The sequence below is a fragment of the Dipteris shenzhenensis genome, chromosome 33 (assembly GCF_047967505.1).
Source record: "Dipteris shenzhenensis isolate YYH24624 ecotype China chromosome 33, Dip_SZ_1.0, whole genome shotgun sequence".
Taxonomy (NCBI): domain Eukaryota; kingdom Viridiplantae; phylum Streptophyta; class Polypodiopsida; order Gleicheniales; family Dipteridaceae; genus Dipteris; species Dipteris shenzhenensis.
This window is the reverse complement of record NC_141628.1, coordinates 25,375,430-25,391,642: the sequence shown is the minus strand read 5'-3', so window position 1 is coordinate 25,391,642 and position 16,213 is coordinate 25,375,430. Positions and strand designations below refer to the sequence as shown.

Sequence of the window (16,213 nt, the reverse complement as noted above, 5' to 3'; positions counted from 1 at the left end):
CATTGCAAAAATGAAAAATGTTTGCAATGTCACTCAAACTGAGTCCAAAACTTCCTACAAAGATGCCAAACAGCTTGTACATTGCCAAATTGCATCAAAATGGCAAAAGCCCCAAATTCTTGCAGGAAATTGCAACTGAAAGAGGGCAAATTTATTGAAAGCCCCAAATTTTGCAATTTTCCTACAAAAGCCCCAAATTTGCAGATTTATGTGCAAAGCCTGCAAAGCAAGAAAATCTGCCCCACATTTTCCACAGCCAAACAATGGCTTAATGCAAAACAATGGCTTAATTTTTCCACAGCCAAACAATGGCTTAATGCAAAAAAGCACCCTATAAGAAAACGTGACACCCGAGAGCTGAATTTGTATGACAGTCAGTACGGTACGGATTGTACGGTCACATGCCCAGGACGATACGGACTGGCCTGTACTACAATGTACGACTGTACGGATGGAGTTGTACGAGCAGGGACTGCGGGCTCCTGTACGGATGGCAAGCAGTACAGACGAGGACAGCACGGCGTGTACGGACTGGTGAATAGTACAGACGACGTAGGGACGAGAGCTGCACGAAGAGCGTACGGTCGTCGTACAGCGTTGTACCCTGTACGGACGGAGTGTGCAGGTGTTGTACGAACGGGCTAGAGTTGCAGGTACGTACGGCGACGAACAACCTGTACGTACGATAAATGGAAGCTTGACAGCTCAGCTGTACGGATAGCGTCGACGGAGCAGCACGCGGGCTATGCTGAGCTCCTTGTACAAATTTCCAGCTGGAGCTGGAGATGGACAGAAGCAAAGGCAAGTCCAAGAGCTGGGCTCTAATACCAAATTAAGGAAAACGAGAGATGGAGAGCAAGCCACACGGAACGTACTAAATAAGAGATAAAGAGAACATACAAGTGACAAAACCTTATCCTATCCACTAACCGTAGTTAGGGATCCTAACTGTGGTTAGGGGAAACAACCTCTAATGAGGGAAAAGTGCCCCTAACCCACTTATTGGTCATACATTGGTCACTCCATGAATTATGGCAATAATTCCAACAAATAGTCATTGTCAAGCCTTCAATGGATATTTTCATGTTACAAAAACATACGTTTTTGGCTTCAAACATTGGAGTTGCAACAATCTGGGCTCAAGACCTAGTCTAGAGATTTGATCCACCGGCTTGGGACGGAGCAGTGGGTATGCATTCCATTGGACATGTCTTTGCCTCTGGATCCTACTAGCTAGCAAAACTCCAGTACAAAATTTCCCATCTGACTAGAAGTAATCCATCCTTTTGATGTTTTATCCACTATCTATCTGTAGCTTCAACTAAAATGGGTGTAGCTTCGCATATGAAGATTATGTCAATGTGGACTTCACAAACAGCAAACGCTTCATCCCGTTTGTGAAGCCATCCTTTGGCATCTGAATTTCTATTACCAGTTTGACTAGCATGATTTTATATGATTATTCATGTCCCTCGTTGGATTGCAACTGCTGAGCCTAGAACTACTGTAATGCATCCTATAGATTCCCGACCCTCATTCTCACACATCAGGATTCATGTGCCGTTGGGCACAATACTTGTTCTACCAGCTGAACTCCTGATCCTACAAGGTCCACATTGCTGGTATCATCCTGAACCTCCATATCTTGATGATTTGCCCCAGCACCATACAGCGTTCTACAAATACACCCACAACAGATGCACGTGTCTTGGCATCGTTCTGATCACCCCGTGCTGCTATCTCTTGTTCCATCTGCTCCAAACAGTCCACGCAGGCTGTCGGATGCATCCCGGATATGTTCCAGGCCACGAACCTGTCTGTACTCTTGCTAAACGTCCTCCAAGACATGCCATGTGGCATCGCAGCATTGCCTGGAAGGGTTCTAGGTGCTGCTGTTGCTTCAAGCCTGTTGCAGATCTCTCCAAGCAGCCAGGTACCCCTATACTTTGTTTTCTGTGTGAATTTACTGCCCACATGGCAGCCCTAATTTCCTTGTCAGACCAGCCCCTGTGGCAGGTTTAATTTCTGAACACATGGCATCTAACAATCCGTGGTCCATCTCCCCCATGCACTTATCATTTGGGGCTCACAGATGGGGAGGTGACCATTCCAACAGTTTCACTACTCTCCATCCAACAAACATTAAGTCGTCACTCGTAATTAAAAAAGAGCCAGCCAAGATTTTGGGCTCATCGATGCAAGTTTGAGTGGAAAACAAGTCATGCTGATTTCTATTTAAGGAGTAACAGTTTGGCAGATGTTTAATTGAAGCGGAGAACTTTTTTTTAGGGGTTTGCTACTTGACGAACGACAAAAAAATTGGAGCAATGTGGAGGTGGCACATAAGAGATTGGATTAAGGAGTTTCTTCCCATGTTTTTTGAGCTTGCGTTTCCCGTGGTATTGAGAGTTGGAATCTATTTAGTTGTTGTGGTTTCCCTAGTATAGGGAAAAGCATACTTGTTTTTATTTTAGTGAGTTTTGGTATTTGATTTCTAAATATGGCAGAGGATCCAGAGCAGGAGGATGTCCAAAAGACATGTGAAAGAGAGAAATGCTGGGCCCGTGGCAGGCTGCCACGTGCCAGGTGGGTCTGCAAAAGCAGCCAACCAGGTCAGATCTATAGACTGACTGGGTTGGCTAGTTCAGTCAGGTATTTTGGGGGCCCTCGGGGCCTATCAAAGGCAGCCCTAGAGGGCTCATTAGACATCCATTTGAAGAGAAACTTGTGGAGCAGTGCAGCCTGCCTCAAGGTTCAATCCAGGGGTATCTTGGTGCAGCAAGGGAGGTGGCTGACTCCAAGGATCAACGAGATCAAGGGTCTTCACGAATTGGCTGGCCTCACAGCAGCAAGGAAGACGGGATCAAGGAGAAGCGTGTGCCTCACCACTGGCTGCATCAGTGCAGCAAGGGGTCAAGATTCCATAGCAAGCACTACCTTACAAGGCGCTGTCCAGGAGGATCAGTCGGAAGGTGTGTTTGTGGGGCAAGTCATGAGGCCAACTCAAGCTCTAGGAGAGCAAGAAGGCCAAGTGTTTTGGAAGTTCCACGGAGGTATGAAACAGCATTTTGTGTATTCAGGGGTCCACATCTAGTCAGCACTCTGCTGATCGAGGGTGGGCCGTGGCACACTGAACATATCTTTCTATCTTGTGTCCACAATGGACGGAAATATATATTGCTAGTTCTACATTGTTCATTTACTTGCTGCACATCTATGCATAGTACACATTAAGGAAAGAATTTTGAGATTCTGTGTGAGTTCCTCGGCTCCATAAGCTTAACTCTGGTGTTAGTCTTCCACCGCGTACACCCTGTGTTTGATTCTCTAACACAAACTGTGCTCACAACCTGTTGGTGGCTTAATTCATCTAGTACGTGCTTTCTCTCCAAGCAAGACCCAACCTAGTTACGTACAACCAGAAGAAAGTCCATCCATACTTCTATACCTGTGTTTCTATGCCCACGCCGCCACCTTGTGCAACTTATGAACCAAACCCAACCTGTGCCTTGTTGCTTGTGGAGGTGTCAGCATCCAGAGGGTCCATCTCCCACTTTGCCGACAACACAGTATCTCTGTCGACGACCAACTTGTCGTGTAACTGTAGCGACGACGTTTTGCATGTTTTCTCTTTCATGTCTGCATTTTTGTTGGCACCACAAGTGTCACCAGAATTATTTTCTCCATTACCCTTATGATGAGTAGCAAAAGCTTGATCACCATTGATAGAGGCATTCCAATTCGCACGGCTTTGCTCTTCCTACAACAACTAATGACAAGCCAATCAAAGGTAGAGTGATTGGGATTGCCCATTGCCACCAATCTCAAAGTCGTTGCAAACCCTTGATAGGAGTCAAGAAGTCCACTAATTGTCTGACCATCTGGCACAACTTCATCAATGTTAGCCGACTGTTCCTTAAATTTTTTGACATCCAACCGCTTTCTCATGTAAGCAACTCTTGCTTCATTGCAGATCTGATATAAAGAGGCCAATTGACCCCAAGCATTCTTTGTTGTTTTGCATACCTGATGTGAGGGATTATAGCTCATTTAACTGACAATGCAATTAAAGCATAGGATGTGAATCTCTACCATGCCATCTGGCCGGGTCCTAAGAGGCAGGCAAAAGAGCATTAGTGCGAGAAAATGAAGAATCAGTGGCATTCCCGCCACTAGTAGTGACAGTGGCAGGTACATGTGATGGAGACGTAACAGCAAGTCTGCAATAATACTCCACAAGTTCTTGGCTACCAACACATGATGCACCTTGTAGGACCATATGGGGTAGTTGGTGCCATCTAATTTATCTTCATGTGCAAGCATTCCAAAAAGATCACTGTTTGCCATTGCAATTGCACAAAAAGTAAGCAATCCTCAAATCTCTTACTAAAACACCTATCCACACAGTACTGACTGCAATGTGTGATTCCCACATAATAGTGCAATTGTATAGGCCATATAATCTCGAGAGGTATACAGTCAGATGGCTGTAAAATTGGGGCAAAATGCAGGCCCCAAATAAGTCGCCTTGTTGAGAAAAGGTCGGCCGTAGGTGTGTTCCTTGCCAGTGTCATAATGCGTAGACAACCAACTGATTTTTATCTTCAATTGGGGAGCAATTACATGGCTCTCAAATATAGGCCATGCACACTATTATAAAGGAAGGTCCAAAGGTATTGCGTAACAGTCAACAGAGGAAACACCCAAAATACCATAGTTGGCTGGGTCAGACTTAACAAGCAGAAACCCCCTCCCCTCCTCTCCTCATCCCCTTGAGTCTCCTGAGAGATGAGAAGGATTTTAGCAGTATATCATATATTGAAGGGGGGTATTAGATGACACATTAAGACTAGAATTATGGCTGGTTACAAATAACATGATCAAAGTATTTAAGTAAAAGTGTATCATCTTCAAAGACAGAAAAACATGTAACAAGGGAAAGCACATTCTAGCCTCTAGAAGGATAATTTACTACTGGACTACAAACTAGAAAGCAGTCTTGGTTTAAAACTCATTCATTTATTTTCTGCCATGAGGCTTCTGGGTAGTTACATGTAAAGGGACACACACCACCTCTCATGCCTATACGTATGAGACCCCACCTGGCACCTTGTTGGTCAGCCTTTTGTCACCAGCTAGACCACAAGCAGGAATGATAAGGTGACTGGCATTAACAGAGTGTGTAAAGCTTGTCATACGACAACTCCAGTGCTTACTGATGCGATATACATTAAGTCACGTGTACAGGTCATAGATCCACTCATATACAGGTCACCCCTAACCTTCACACTCAGGCCCCATCCTCTCTCGACGGCACTAACAAAAGAAGCAGTAGCCCTGCATGCTGCTCATACAACATAATCATCAAATCACAGGTCTTGCATGCGTGCAACATATTGACCTCCCCTATGCACACTATAGGCAAATCATAATACCCTGCTGCATCTAGTGTTTGAGACAGCACTTCCCAAATCATCATACCCTGGTGCATCTGACGTTTGAGACAGCACTTCCCAATTTGAGATGCAGCATAGAGGATGACTGTTCTATACCAGCTAATTGATTCCCTTGAAAACAATCTTACTGCTCAAATCAAAACAAGGTCTACTTAGACCTCCCATAAAGCATAAGAGTACTTTCTTATGTACCGGTATAAGCCTACTTTCCAAATCCAAGGTAAAATGCACTACATGATGGTGATGTGTCGAGACACTCTATTCTGGTGTGGAAGAGCTTATTTACCATCAGTGCACCAATGCTGATTCTTCCATATCCTGGGAAGCAAGACAAATGCTCTTCTTTTATCAAGTCTGCCCAAAATAAAACCAAAAAAGACAAGAACAAACGTCAGAATAGAGAGAGTGCTTTGTAGTCAACTAAGCCCCAGAAAGTAACAAAATCAGGTTAAGTTAGGTTTTTTAACAACAAAAAATATTACCATAATACTGAGCAGTAACATTCAGTCAAACTGCAAGAAAACAATCATGTAAAAGCTTTTGCCACTTTGTAAGCTTGAAGCTTGGATTGCAGAAAATAATCATCTAAAAGCTTTTGCCACTTTGTAAGCTTGAAGCTTGGAGAAACAAGCCACAATTAAGGCTCGTAATTAGCAAACCTTTACAGTGGGTGAACTAGAGCCACCAGATGAAACATGAAACGTACATCAAACTCAAACATTCAGAAAGAAATTCTTTATTTTGCTTCCCGAGCATCAAGCATCTAGATGGGGTATCCTTATCGTTAAGAGGCAAGCAGATCGGCAAGCTTTCATGCATTGCTTTATCATGCAAGAGAATCATTATTCCACACATCTGGTCTTGCAGGACAGCTAAGGATGCTTGGGATAAATTGGCTTCTCTCTATCAGATTCGCAATGAAGCTCGTGTTGCATATTTGAGAAGGCAATTACAAGAAGTCAGTATGAATGAAGGTGACTCTATGGATGCATACCTAACAAAGGTCAAGGACCTCATGGAACAGCTTGCCAACATTGATGAGGTGGTGCCAAATTCACAGCTTGTCAGTACCACGTTGAATGGACTGCCCGATACATATCAAGGGTTTGCTACAACCCTTCGATTAGTGGCCATGGGTAATCCAAACCACTATTCTTTTGATCAGCTAGTTACTTTGCTTTTGCAGGAAGAGCAAAGTAGAGCTAATAGACAAGCCATTATTCCTGATCATGCATTTGCTTCACAGCAAACAGGAAGAGGCAAGGCTTCCAAGCCTATGCACAAGCCAAAATCTACGCATAGCAGCTGCAATTCCTCCCATGCATCTAAAAATACAGCAGATAAGGCAACGAAGAAAGGATGCAACTATTGTCGCAAGCCTGGACATGACATTTCAGAATGCAGGAAGCACATTGCTTCAGAGAAAAAGAAAGCAGGATCGACAGTTAATGCCTCACATGCTATTGAATCCCATGAGCCAGAAGATGCTTCACATGCACATGCTCTTCAGGATGATTGGGCATGGGCTGTCCATTGCTCATTTGATCCCTCCAAAGCTGATGCATTCTTTACTGCTAATGACGCTCAGTCCTGGTATTTTGATAGTGGTGCTTCCAAGCATGTCACATCTTGCAGACAGTTGTTTCATTCTTTAGCTGATGCACCTCGAGGGGGGACTGTTACACGTGCTAATAATGCTTCATATGCTGTAAAAGGAGTTGGTGATGTGCAGCTCACATCCATTTCAAGCCATCCTGTCACTCTGACAAATGTTCTTTTTGCGCCTGGCATTGAAGTCAACTTAATTTCAATTTCAGCAATTGCTACTTCAGGTTTCAGAGTGATTTTTGATGGCTACATATGTCTAGTTTATGATCTTCGTGATGACAATGCCATAGTTCTCACTGGCACTTTGCAAAAAGGGCTTTATCACCTTGATCATCATTCAGCTGCACTTTCTATTGAAGCATTGGCTATTTCAGATTCACAGCTTGCTGAAAGTCATCTTTGGCATGAGAGAATGGGCCATCTCAATTATAGAGCTCTTGCAAAGCTACATTCACAGCAGATGGCAAATGATGTACCTCAGACTCACACAGTTTCCAAACATGTGTGTGGGGTAAGATGCATCGATTTCCTTTTCAAAAGAATTGTCCAAAACTCTCACAAAGGAAATTGCAGCTAGTACACAGTGATGTCTGTGGTCCAATGAGGACAAATGCCATTGGGGGGTATAAATATTTCATGACTCTCATTGATGATTTCACAAGATATTGTTGGGTATATCCTTTAAAGGCCAAATCTGAAGTTTTCTTATGCTTTCAGAGATGGCTGCTTATGATTGAGAATGAATCAGGATGCAAGCTTGTCACCCTCAACACAGATAGGGGGGGAGAGTATATGTCAAAGGCGTTTGATGCATTTCTGTCTTCACGGGGCATTATTCACTCATGCACTACTCCTTACACTCCTCAGCAGAATCATGTTTCTGAAAGGAAAAACAGGTCCACAATGGAGATGGCCAGATGCATGCTTAAGGCCAAGTCTTTGCCCAATAAATTTTGGCTTGATGCAGTAATGTGTGCCAACTATGTGCTGAATAGATCACCTACACGGGCATTGAAGACTATTACACCTTATGAAGCATGGAAAGGTAGGAAGCCTTCACTTTCACACATGAGAGTTTTTGGGTCTCTTGCATATGTTCATGTACCATCTCAGCTGAGACATAAGCTTGATGACAAGGCAATCAAATGCATATTTATTGGTTACAGCCAGGAGAGCAGAGGGTATCGGTTATATCAACCAAATACTGGGAAGATTATTGTCAGTAGAGATGTGATCTTTGCTGAATATTCAGCTTCTCCTCTTGTGGACTGCAAAGCAAAGCCAGATGTTGATGTCACCATAATGTAAATATCCTAAGTGAAAGTACAGTTGATCATTTATTTGATCATAATTAAAGAGTTTTATATGTGTTAATTATGGTCAAAGAGTTCTTTTAATGGTCAAAGAATTGACTACGGTCAAAGATACTTGACTCTGGTCAAGTAAACCTGACCTCGGTCGGGGAGACTTGGTTTATTACCAAGAGGGTTAACTACGGTTAACCAGAGAACTACAGAGCTGACTACGGTCTGAGAGTGTTGACTTCAGTCAACGAGACTTAGCATGCACCAAGAGGGTTAACCACGGTTAACCAAGATGTGCCAACTTCGGTTGGAGAGACTAGACTATAATTAAGGCGCCTCGACCCTTGGTCAAAGCCTCTTAATTATAATCAAGAGCGTTGACTTCGGTCAACCAGAGAATAAATATCTATTTTTATATTTGTTATGTGTGCACATGTATTCAATGGGGACGCCCACCGTGACTAGAATTAGTCCACAGTGTGTTATTTGCATGCAAAGCGCTAACAATTAATGGGTGCCATGGTGGTGCGCTTTAATTAATTGTTGCAGGTACTAGGAAGACTTATTCCTAGGCGCTATGGGAGCCTAACAAGCATCTAGGAGGCGGTTCGTGTGACCACGTGCTTTGAAGACTTGACATGTTTGATGCCTTTGAATCTTGGTTACCTCTGCCATCATCAGAAGAGGATTTTGACCACCAACATGAGCCTCCTGCAGGCCCTCCACTAAGCAATAATCAACCACAAGCTCATGCTGATTTGTAGGTTTCTCTTCCGGCACAAAATGATCCCACTACTCATGATGCAGTCATTGAAGAAAGAGCTGTCAATGGACAGCAAAGGCAAGTTCCCAAATGGCTTCTTGATACATTGACGAACAGCAAACAAGATCAGCCTTTTGCTGCCTGGACAAGATCACGGAATAGACAGCATGGTCACTTTCTTGAGTTTGCACTCCTTGCTACAGCTTGCAATGAAGAGCCTCTGTGCCATGAAGATGCTTTTGACAGCAAAGAGTGGATGGATGCAATGAGAGCTGAGTTACAATCTATTGCCAAAAATGACACATGGGAATTAGTAGATCTCCCTCCCGGCAAGCATGCCATTGGAACGCGGTGGGTCTACAAATTAAAAAGGAAATCTGATGGCAGCATAGATCGATACAAAGCCCATCTTGTTGCAAAAGGGTATGCCCAACAACAAGGCATTGACTTTGAGGAGACATTTGCTCCCACATCCAGGATTACTACCATTAGATGTGCCATTGCCATTGCAGCCCATCATCATTGGCAAGTGCACCAACTTGACATCAAGACTGCTTTTCTTCATGGGGATCTGCAGGAAGAAGTCTATGTCACACAACCTCCTGGCTTTGAGGTTGTTAATTCTGAAAATAAGGTATGCCGGCTTAGAAAAGCCCTTTATGGTTTGAAGCAGGCACCCAGGGCATGGTATGCCAAAATTCATGCACACTTACTATCCCTTGGTTTTCAAAATAGTCCCACAGAACCCACTCTTTATGTCCATGGGAGTGGATCTGATTTTTTAGTGCTGATTTTATATGTGGATGATATGCTCATCACGGGCCCAGATACTCAGCAAATTGCAGCTTTCAAGGCTGATTTGCAGCAGATTTTTGACATGTCAGACATGGGACGGCTCCATTATTATTTGGGCATTCAGTTTGCTCATGTTGAGGGGGGTATCATGATGTCTCAGTCCAAGTATATTGGACAGCTCCTTGATCGTTTTCAGTTTGAGGATTGCAAGCCAATCTCTACTCCAATGGACCCTGGCTTCAAATTCTCAGCTCATGATGGGAGCCCACCATGTGATATCACTCTTTATCAGCAAGCTGTTGGATGCCTTATTTATTTATGTCACACCAGACCTGACTTGCAGTATGCAGTATCTCAACTCAGCAGATTCATGCACATGCCCAGTTCACAGCATTGGCAGGCAGTGAAGAGAGTCTTCAGATATCTCAAAGGCACTCAGGATTTAGCCCTCTTCTATGGTGATCACGGTTCACTTACCATGCATGCTTACACGGATAGTGATTGGGCAGATGTTCCGACACCAGAGTGTCACATACTGGCAATTGTTTTTTGCTTGGCAATTCATGTATCTCTTGGCTCAGCAAGAAGCAACCAACAGTTGCCACGTCTAGCTGTGAGGCTCAATACAGGGCAGCTTTCACCGCTACAGTAGAGTGTGTTTGGCTTCGACACTTACTTACAGATCTTGGTATTTGCCAGACATCCTCCACTATTGTCTACACTGACAGCCAGAGTGCTTTGGCCATTGCACGTAGCCCAGTGTTTCATGCGCGTACCAAGCATATTGAAGTTCACTATCATTATGTTCGGGAGCGATTGTCAGCAGGAGACATAGAGTTGTCCTATCTTCCCACAGAGGACAACATAGCAGATATGTTTACAAAGGCACTTCCTTGTCCCAAGTTTGACGTCTTCGGACAGGCTTTACACTTGGTTCCCTTTGTTACATGATCTGATATCCCTTGTACATTCATAGGTGGCTATATCCTTTTGGACGAACATGTGCCACCATGACCAGAAAATACCAGGTATTCTGAGACGTTTCCATAGTACTTCAGCCCATCCCATGGAGGGGGGTTTGTAGGCCATCTTCTGGTGGTTCTAGTGATGCCCTATAGGCCATGGTATGTGCCTTGTAGGCATAAATGTAGGCACTTGTAGTGTTAGTGCCTTTTAGGCCACATAGGACACTTAGTCCTATGTGACACCTAGGACACTTAGTCCTAGGTCTACAAGTACCTTGTACTCCTATTTTTCATTATCCTAGTTTTGACGTGACGGCATTTCTCATCGACCTTTGTACCTTGTACGTGCTCCTTTCAGTCTCACTGACTCTACAACCAAGTTAGATGCCTTCTCTCAAATATTCAACATGAAAAAGGACCAGATCCAAATCTTTTTGTTTAAGAAAAAATGACGTCAATTTTGTCCTTCCCTATTTGGGGATGGTCTCATCATTATTTCTGGCAATAAACAAGCTCTTATAGGGTGATCAAGAGCAATATGCAAAGCGTTTAACATGATGAAAATTTAGGATGGTTTCATTATTCCTTGGGCATTGAAGTATGGCCACAAAAAGTGTGGATATGCTACATACATATTTGTAAATGCACGATAATCTAGAGCATATAGTTGCAAACTGGGATACTTTATAATGCTAGGACAGCGCTGCTCAAGGAATGCTATCAAGATTCCATTCACATCCAACCCCCACATCGCAACACAGTAATCAGCACGTCCATTGTAAGAGCACTAGTTAGAACATTAGAGATGCGACATTGCAGCCCACATGAGTGCCACTCTAAACGTGTGACATGCATGAAAATTGCCACTCTACAGACGACACACAAGGCAGCCCATAAAGGTGCCAGAAGGGGCACATGAGCTTCCCGTGTGTCAAATTCAGCATACCTCAAGAGCTTGTGTCTTATATGAGCACCCCCTCAATTAATTAAGTTAACTTGTGCACGAGGAGCAGTTTGGAGTTCACCTACAAAGAGAAGCCTTGTCCTGCAGCTCTTAGGCCCTCTTGTCGGTTGCTCTATTCAGTTGATGCCCTTTGACCCTGTACTTCAGCAACATAGAAATACCCCCTTCAAAGGGAGGGCTGTTAAAACCCACTAACTATTAATGTGTAATTTTTCTCTGCCACCTTCCTTATCTCAGCATACGTGCTGCTTGTTATTGAAGGTAGCTCAGGCAAGCAGGAAACTAGAAGCATATTGCCTCTACGCTTGTTTCAATGAGCAGCTAGCCCAAAAGGAATCTCATTTATGTTGGCACAGAAAGCGCCACGAGTGCACCGGGTACAAGGGTCCCAACCCCGCCCCCTAGCCATGCAACAGAGCCTGTCTCTCCTCCCAAAAAGTCCCTGGAGGGATGAGAAGTCTTTTATATTCAAGCCCCCCAAGGGGGCTCCAATGCATATGGGATTACTCTCCCATCAAATGGCCACGTGTCGACAGTGCGCTAGCTCCACACACAAACCATGCTCCATTTTAGCCAGCCAAGGGGTGAAGGCCACCATCTCTAACACCCCCCTGTGGAAACCTCAAGGTAAACAAACCGTGGAGCTGACCAAACCTGGTCACGGACAAACACAAGACCGGACCACCAAACAAAGGCCAGCTACCGCCAAACACCACGAGTAGCGTCGGTGCCAAAGTCCACAAGGAGGTAGATGCGTCAAGAGTCATCAAGAGCTACCACCGCCACAGTCATCATGAAGTCACACTTCAAGTCGCAGCACGGATCACAACAATCTGCCGCCAAAGAGCCCACGACCCCCACATGTCGCCCACGCAGGGGCCGTGCCAAAATTCTACACAGTCCGCAGTCTAGTCGACTGCTCTGATACCATGTTGGCGCAGAAAGCGCCACGAGTGCACCAGGTAGGGGGGGTCCCAAGCCCCGCCTCCTGGCCATGCAACAGAGCCTCTCTCTCCTCCCAAAAAGTCCCAAGAGGGATGAGAGAGAGAGGGCAAACAAGTTTTTAATATTCAAGCCCCCCAAGGGGGCACCAATGCATATGGGATTAGCCTCCCATTAAATGGCCACGTGTCAACAGCACGCTAGCTCCACACACAAACCATGCTCCATTTTAGCCAACCGAGGGGTGAAGGCCACCACCTCCAACAATATATGCCTCAATCTGTGGCTAGACCACAGACAACTCGAGAGGACTAAGCAAAGGGACCTACTGCTTCACCAACCTCTCTCAAAAGGGTCTCCATGCCAGGGCTGTGCAGGAGCCTAGGCACCAATGCCACCTAGATATGCAGAGAAGGATACAAGCTGTGACTCAGCTGTCTGTTAAAATTTTAGTACTGTATAGATGCTTTCCTCCAGTGCTAAAGTGGGTTTTCATAACAGACATGGAAATGCTCTGCTTCCAATCTCCACCCTTGTGCATAGATTGTTTATCTATTCAATGTGCAAGTGCATGGTGAACTTGAAAAAGGATAGGTCATCCTAGGATGATGACCCACCATCACAGCGATGTGTGACTAGAGCCATAGTAGCATTAGGAGGCGATGCATGGTGGCGCTAACATGAAATAAGAGCAAAGAAAGGTTGGGCAGATGCCATGCCTTCCCACACATGAACAATAGCGCCTTCATGCCTCTAGGATTCCGCAGGCACTAAACCAACTAGAACCTCAGAATAATGCCAGTGTAGTGATGAGGAGCAAAGCCCATCGTATATGTTAAGGCTCATAGATCGGGCGAGCCTTACATTGGCAAGCTTTACGAAGGGATGACAAGATGATTGAAAAGACACAAAATGTGAAGGCATTGTATCCTCTTGGAGGTGGGACCTGGGGGCACTTGCAACCAGCTGGTATCATTCACCATTGGAGGCTGCAGTGTTTTTCTCATATCTGGAATTCCACCAAAAAGTGCAAGAGACTTTTAAAGGTGGTGCAGGGAACGGTTGAGCTGACTATTTCAAACAAAGATGATAGGAAGAAAGTGCAGGAGCTCTCATTTTTTCCGCCATTGTTTGGTTTGCAGGATGAGCAAAAGTATGATTTCTTCTGCTCCATGATTACACCACATAATTGCTTCGCCATAACTAGTAGCAATAATGTTGCCTTCACTACTACAGGCCGGGCTCTCTTGGGAAGAATTCATGCAAAGACGTATTTATTAATGCGCATTTTCTTAACAAGTTCAACTCATTCTATGCTCTTGAGCAAAAACCTGAGTGCAGCCCCCTGCAAGCGAGACCACAACTGTCACTGAAGCAGCAACAGCACCAACAAATGATCCTCTTATGAAATTTGAGCTTGAAGATCATGGTGATGACGAGAAGCAGCCCCCTATTTCGGGTTGAGGCCTAGAGGGCCACGGTTTCATGCATCTCTTTTTGCCATGTTTTCTTCTCTCTCTTTTTTATAATGTACTTGTCTCTTAGTTGGTATTTGACTATTGTTGAGTCTTTCAATATTGTGTATTCAAGCATTATGTGACCTATTTATAATCATCTATGTTATTCTTGCTCTGTTAAATTTTACATGGCATCTGAATTTTCTATCAATGGTTGTTTATATTAAAAGATGGATTCTTGATCCACATTTGCGCAAGCTTAAAGATTGAATTGAAGCCATAAAAGTAGTCGATGCTTTGACTGGGCCACTAAGAATGACAAATGAGGCTCCTTTTTTATAGGTTTCCTGTTTGGTCAACATACACAGCTCTCCCAAGCAAGCGCATGAGCTTAGCCCAATTAGCACTTCGGCATACTGACACATGGCATCTGTGGATTGACATGTGATTGCATCCCCAAATCTCCGGAATGGGGTGTCCAATCTAGGATCCAGCTGACAAACTTGAAACGAAATGAGTTCTGATAGCCCTTCTAAATCAATCTGCCGTTCTAGATCCTGTAAATGCTGTGAGAGGCAAACACGCTCCAGGGTATTTGGCCTCTTTCATCACTGATAAATGCAGCATGGACCTCAAATGCATGCTCCATGCTCAAGGACCTGAGAAGCTTTCCTGGTAAACGTTTGCAATCGTCTTCACCATTACTCAGTGGTGGATTCCGAGATAGTTGATGTCAAGCATCAAGGTGCTTAGGTGCTTAGTCAAAGACTCAAGGGGTCGCCATCCTTTGTCTTGCACGTTAAAGCTCAATGAGCTCGGAGGTTCTCAGATCATCTGATTTGCACAAAGCTGGCCATGCTTGAAGTTAGCCAAGGACCGTGCCTCTCACTGATATGACTTCAGCGCCAGCTCTGTGCAAGGCAAAGCCCAATCTGCGCAACAGCAGAATGTCGCTAGTTGTGTGAGGCAGAAACCATTCTCGGGAGTAACCTATTCCAGTCTCTCTTGTTTCTTGTACGTGACAGAGGATCTCCAACCAGTCTACGGACATTTACATCTTCTATCAGCCTCACATCCTTGCCCCCATCGATATGTAAAGGTTAGGAAACAGCTACTTTGCATATAATCCCGAACGTATAAAAAGGAATAGGAACACCATAGAAAAGACGGAACTAGCAACAGCCACTTCAGCCAGAGGTTTACTCGGAAACAAAAACAATCAGGATACCCTCGATGCGACTGACCTCGAAGCTCGGATATGCTACTGTCCTCAGGTGTTGACAGGAGAAAGTTGGTACCCAGAGAGGTGTCCACAGCAATCATCTTCAGATTCTGCATGGCTGTACTTTGGATAGCGTTTCTTCGTGAGCCTAGTGCTACATGGACGCGAATAGACACGCCCGCAATAACATCCACATCCTTTGTAACTATCTTTTGACTAGGGCCTCCGCACGCTCCTTGTGATACTCAGAACTGCAGGGGGGAAGTCTGGCAACCGCCAGCCTCATGAGCATTGAGCACCCACAAGAGTGCTGCTTTACATATTTCAAATTCGCGCTCTTAAATTGGAAACTGATCTCTTGTTTCTCGCAGTTGCATTCACGCAAAGCTGAAGATTAGCTTTCAAGCCGAAGCTATTCAACCGTGCGATAGCTAAACCTGTCTCTCTCTCTCTCGATAGACTTTACAGACGATGGAGCTGTCCCAGGGAGGCATTGGTGTATCAGATCACACCTTTGCTCCTTGTGCTCCTTACACTTGGTTTTTCCCCCGTTCCTTCCTTGGCAGCAAGGATACAATGAGATACATATGGTTGTGACACATAGGACACCTGGAGACACATGTGGTCTGTCTATATGCCATTGACACATATTGTTGTGATACTTAAAAGGCTTAGACATCAGTTATTGCACTTGCTCTTTAAAGTCATTGGTTTAGGAACGGCTTTGGGCGCATTTT

The 16,213-nt window shown here is 44.6% G+C and overlaps 1 protein-coding gene across 2 annotated transcripts in view; it reads right to left on the bottom strand.

Moving 5' to 3' along the window:
* LOC147879879 (uncharacterized) overlaps positions 1–16,000 on the bottom strand; it is a 137,611-nt gene extending 121,611 nt beyond the window's left edge. For both annotated transcript variants that reach the window (XR_015540665.1, XM_087371848.1), the window contains exons 1-2: positions 15,499–16,000; positions 5,743–5,810 (exon numbers count right to left, since the gene is read on the bottom strand). Coding sequence is in view for 1 of the 2 variants with exons in the window: in XM_087371848.1 (XP_087227974.1) it covers positions 5,743–5,810; positions 15,499–15,592 (162 nt within the window). In the remaining variant the exon portion in view is untranslated. The remainder of the gene's footprint in view (positions 1–5,742; positions 5,811–15,498) is intronic.
* Positions 16,001–16,213: the final 213 nt, after the last annotated feature.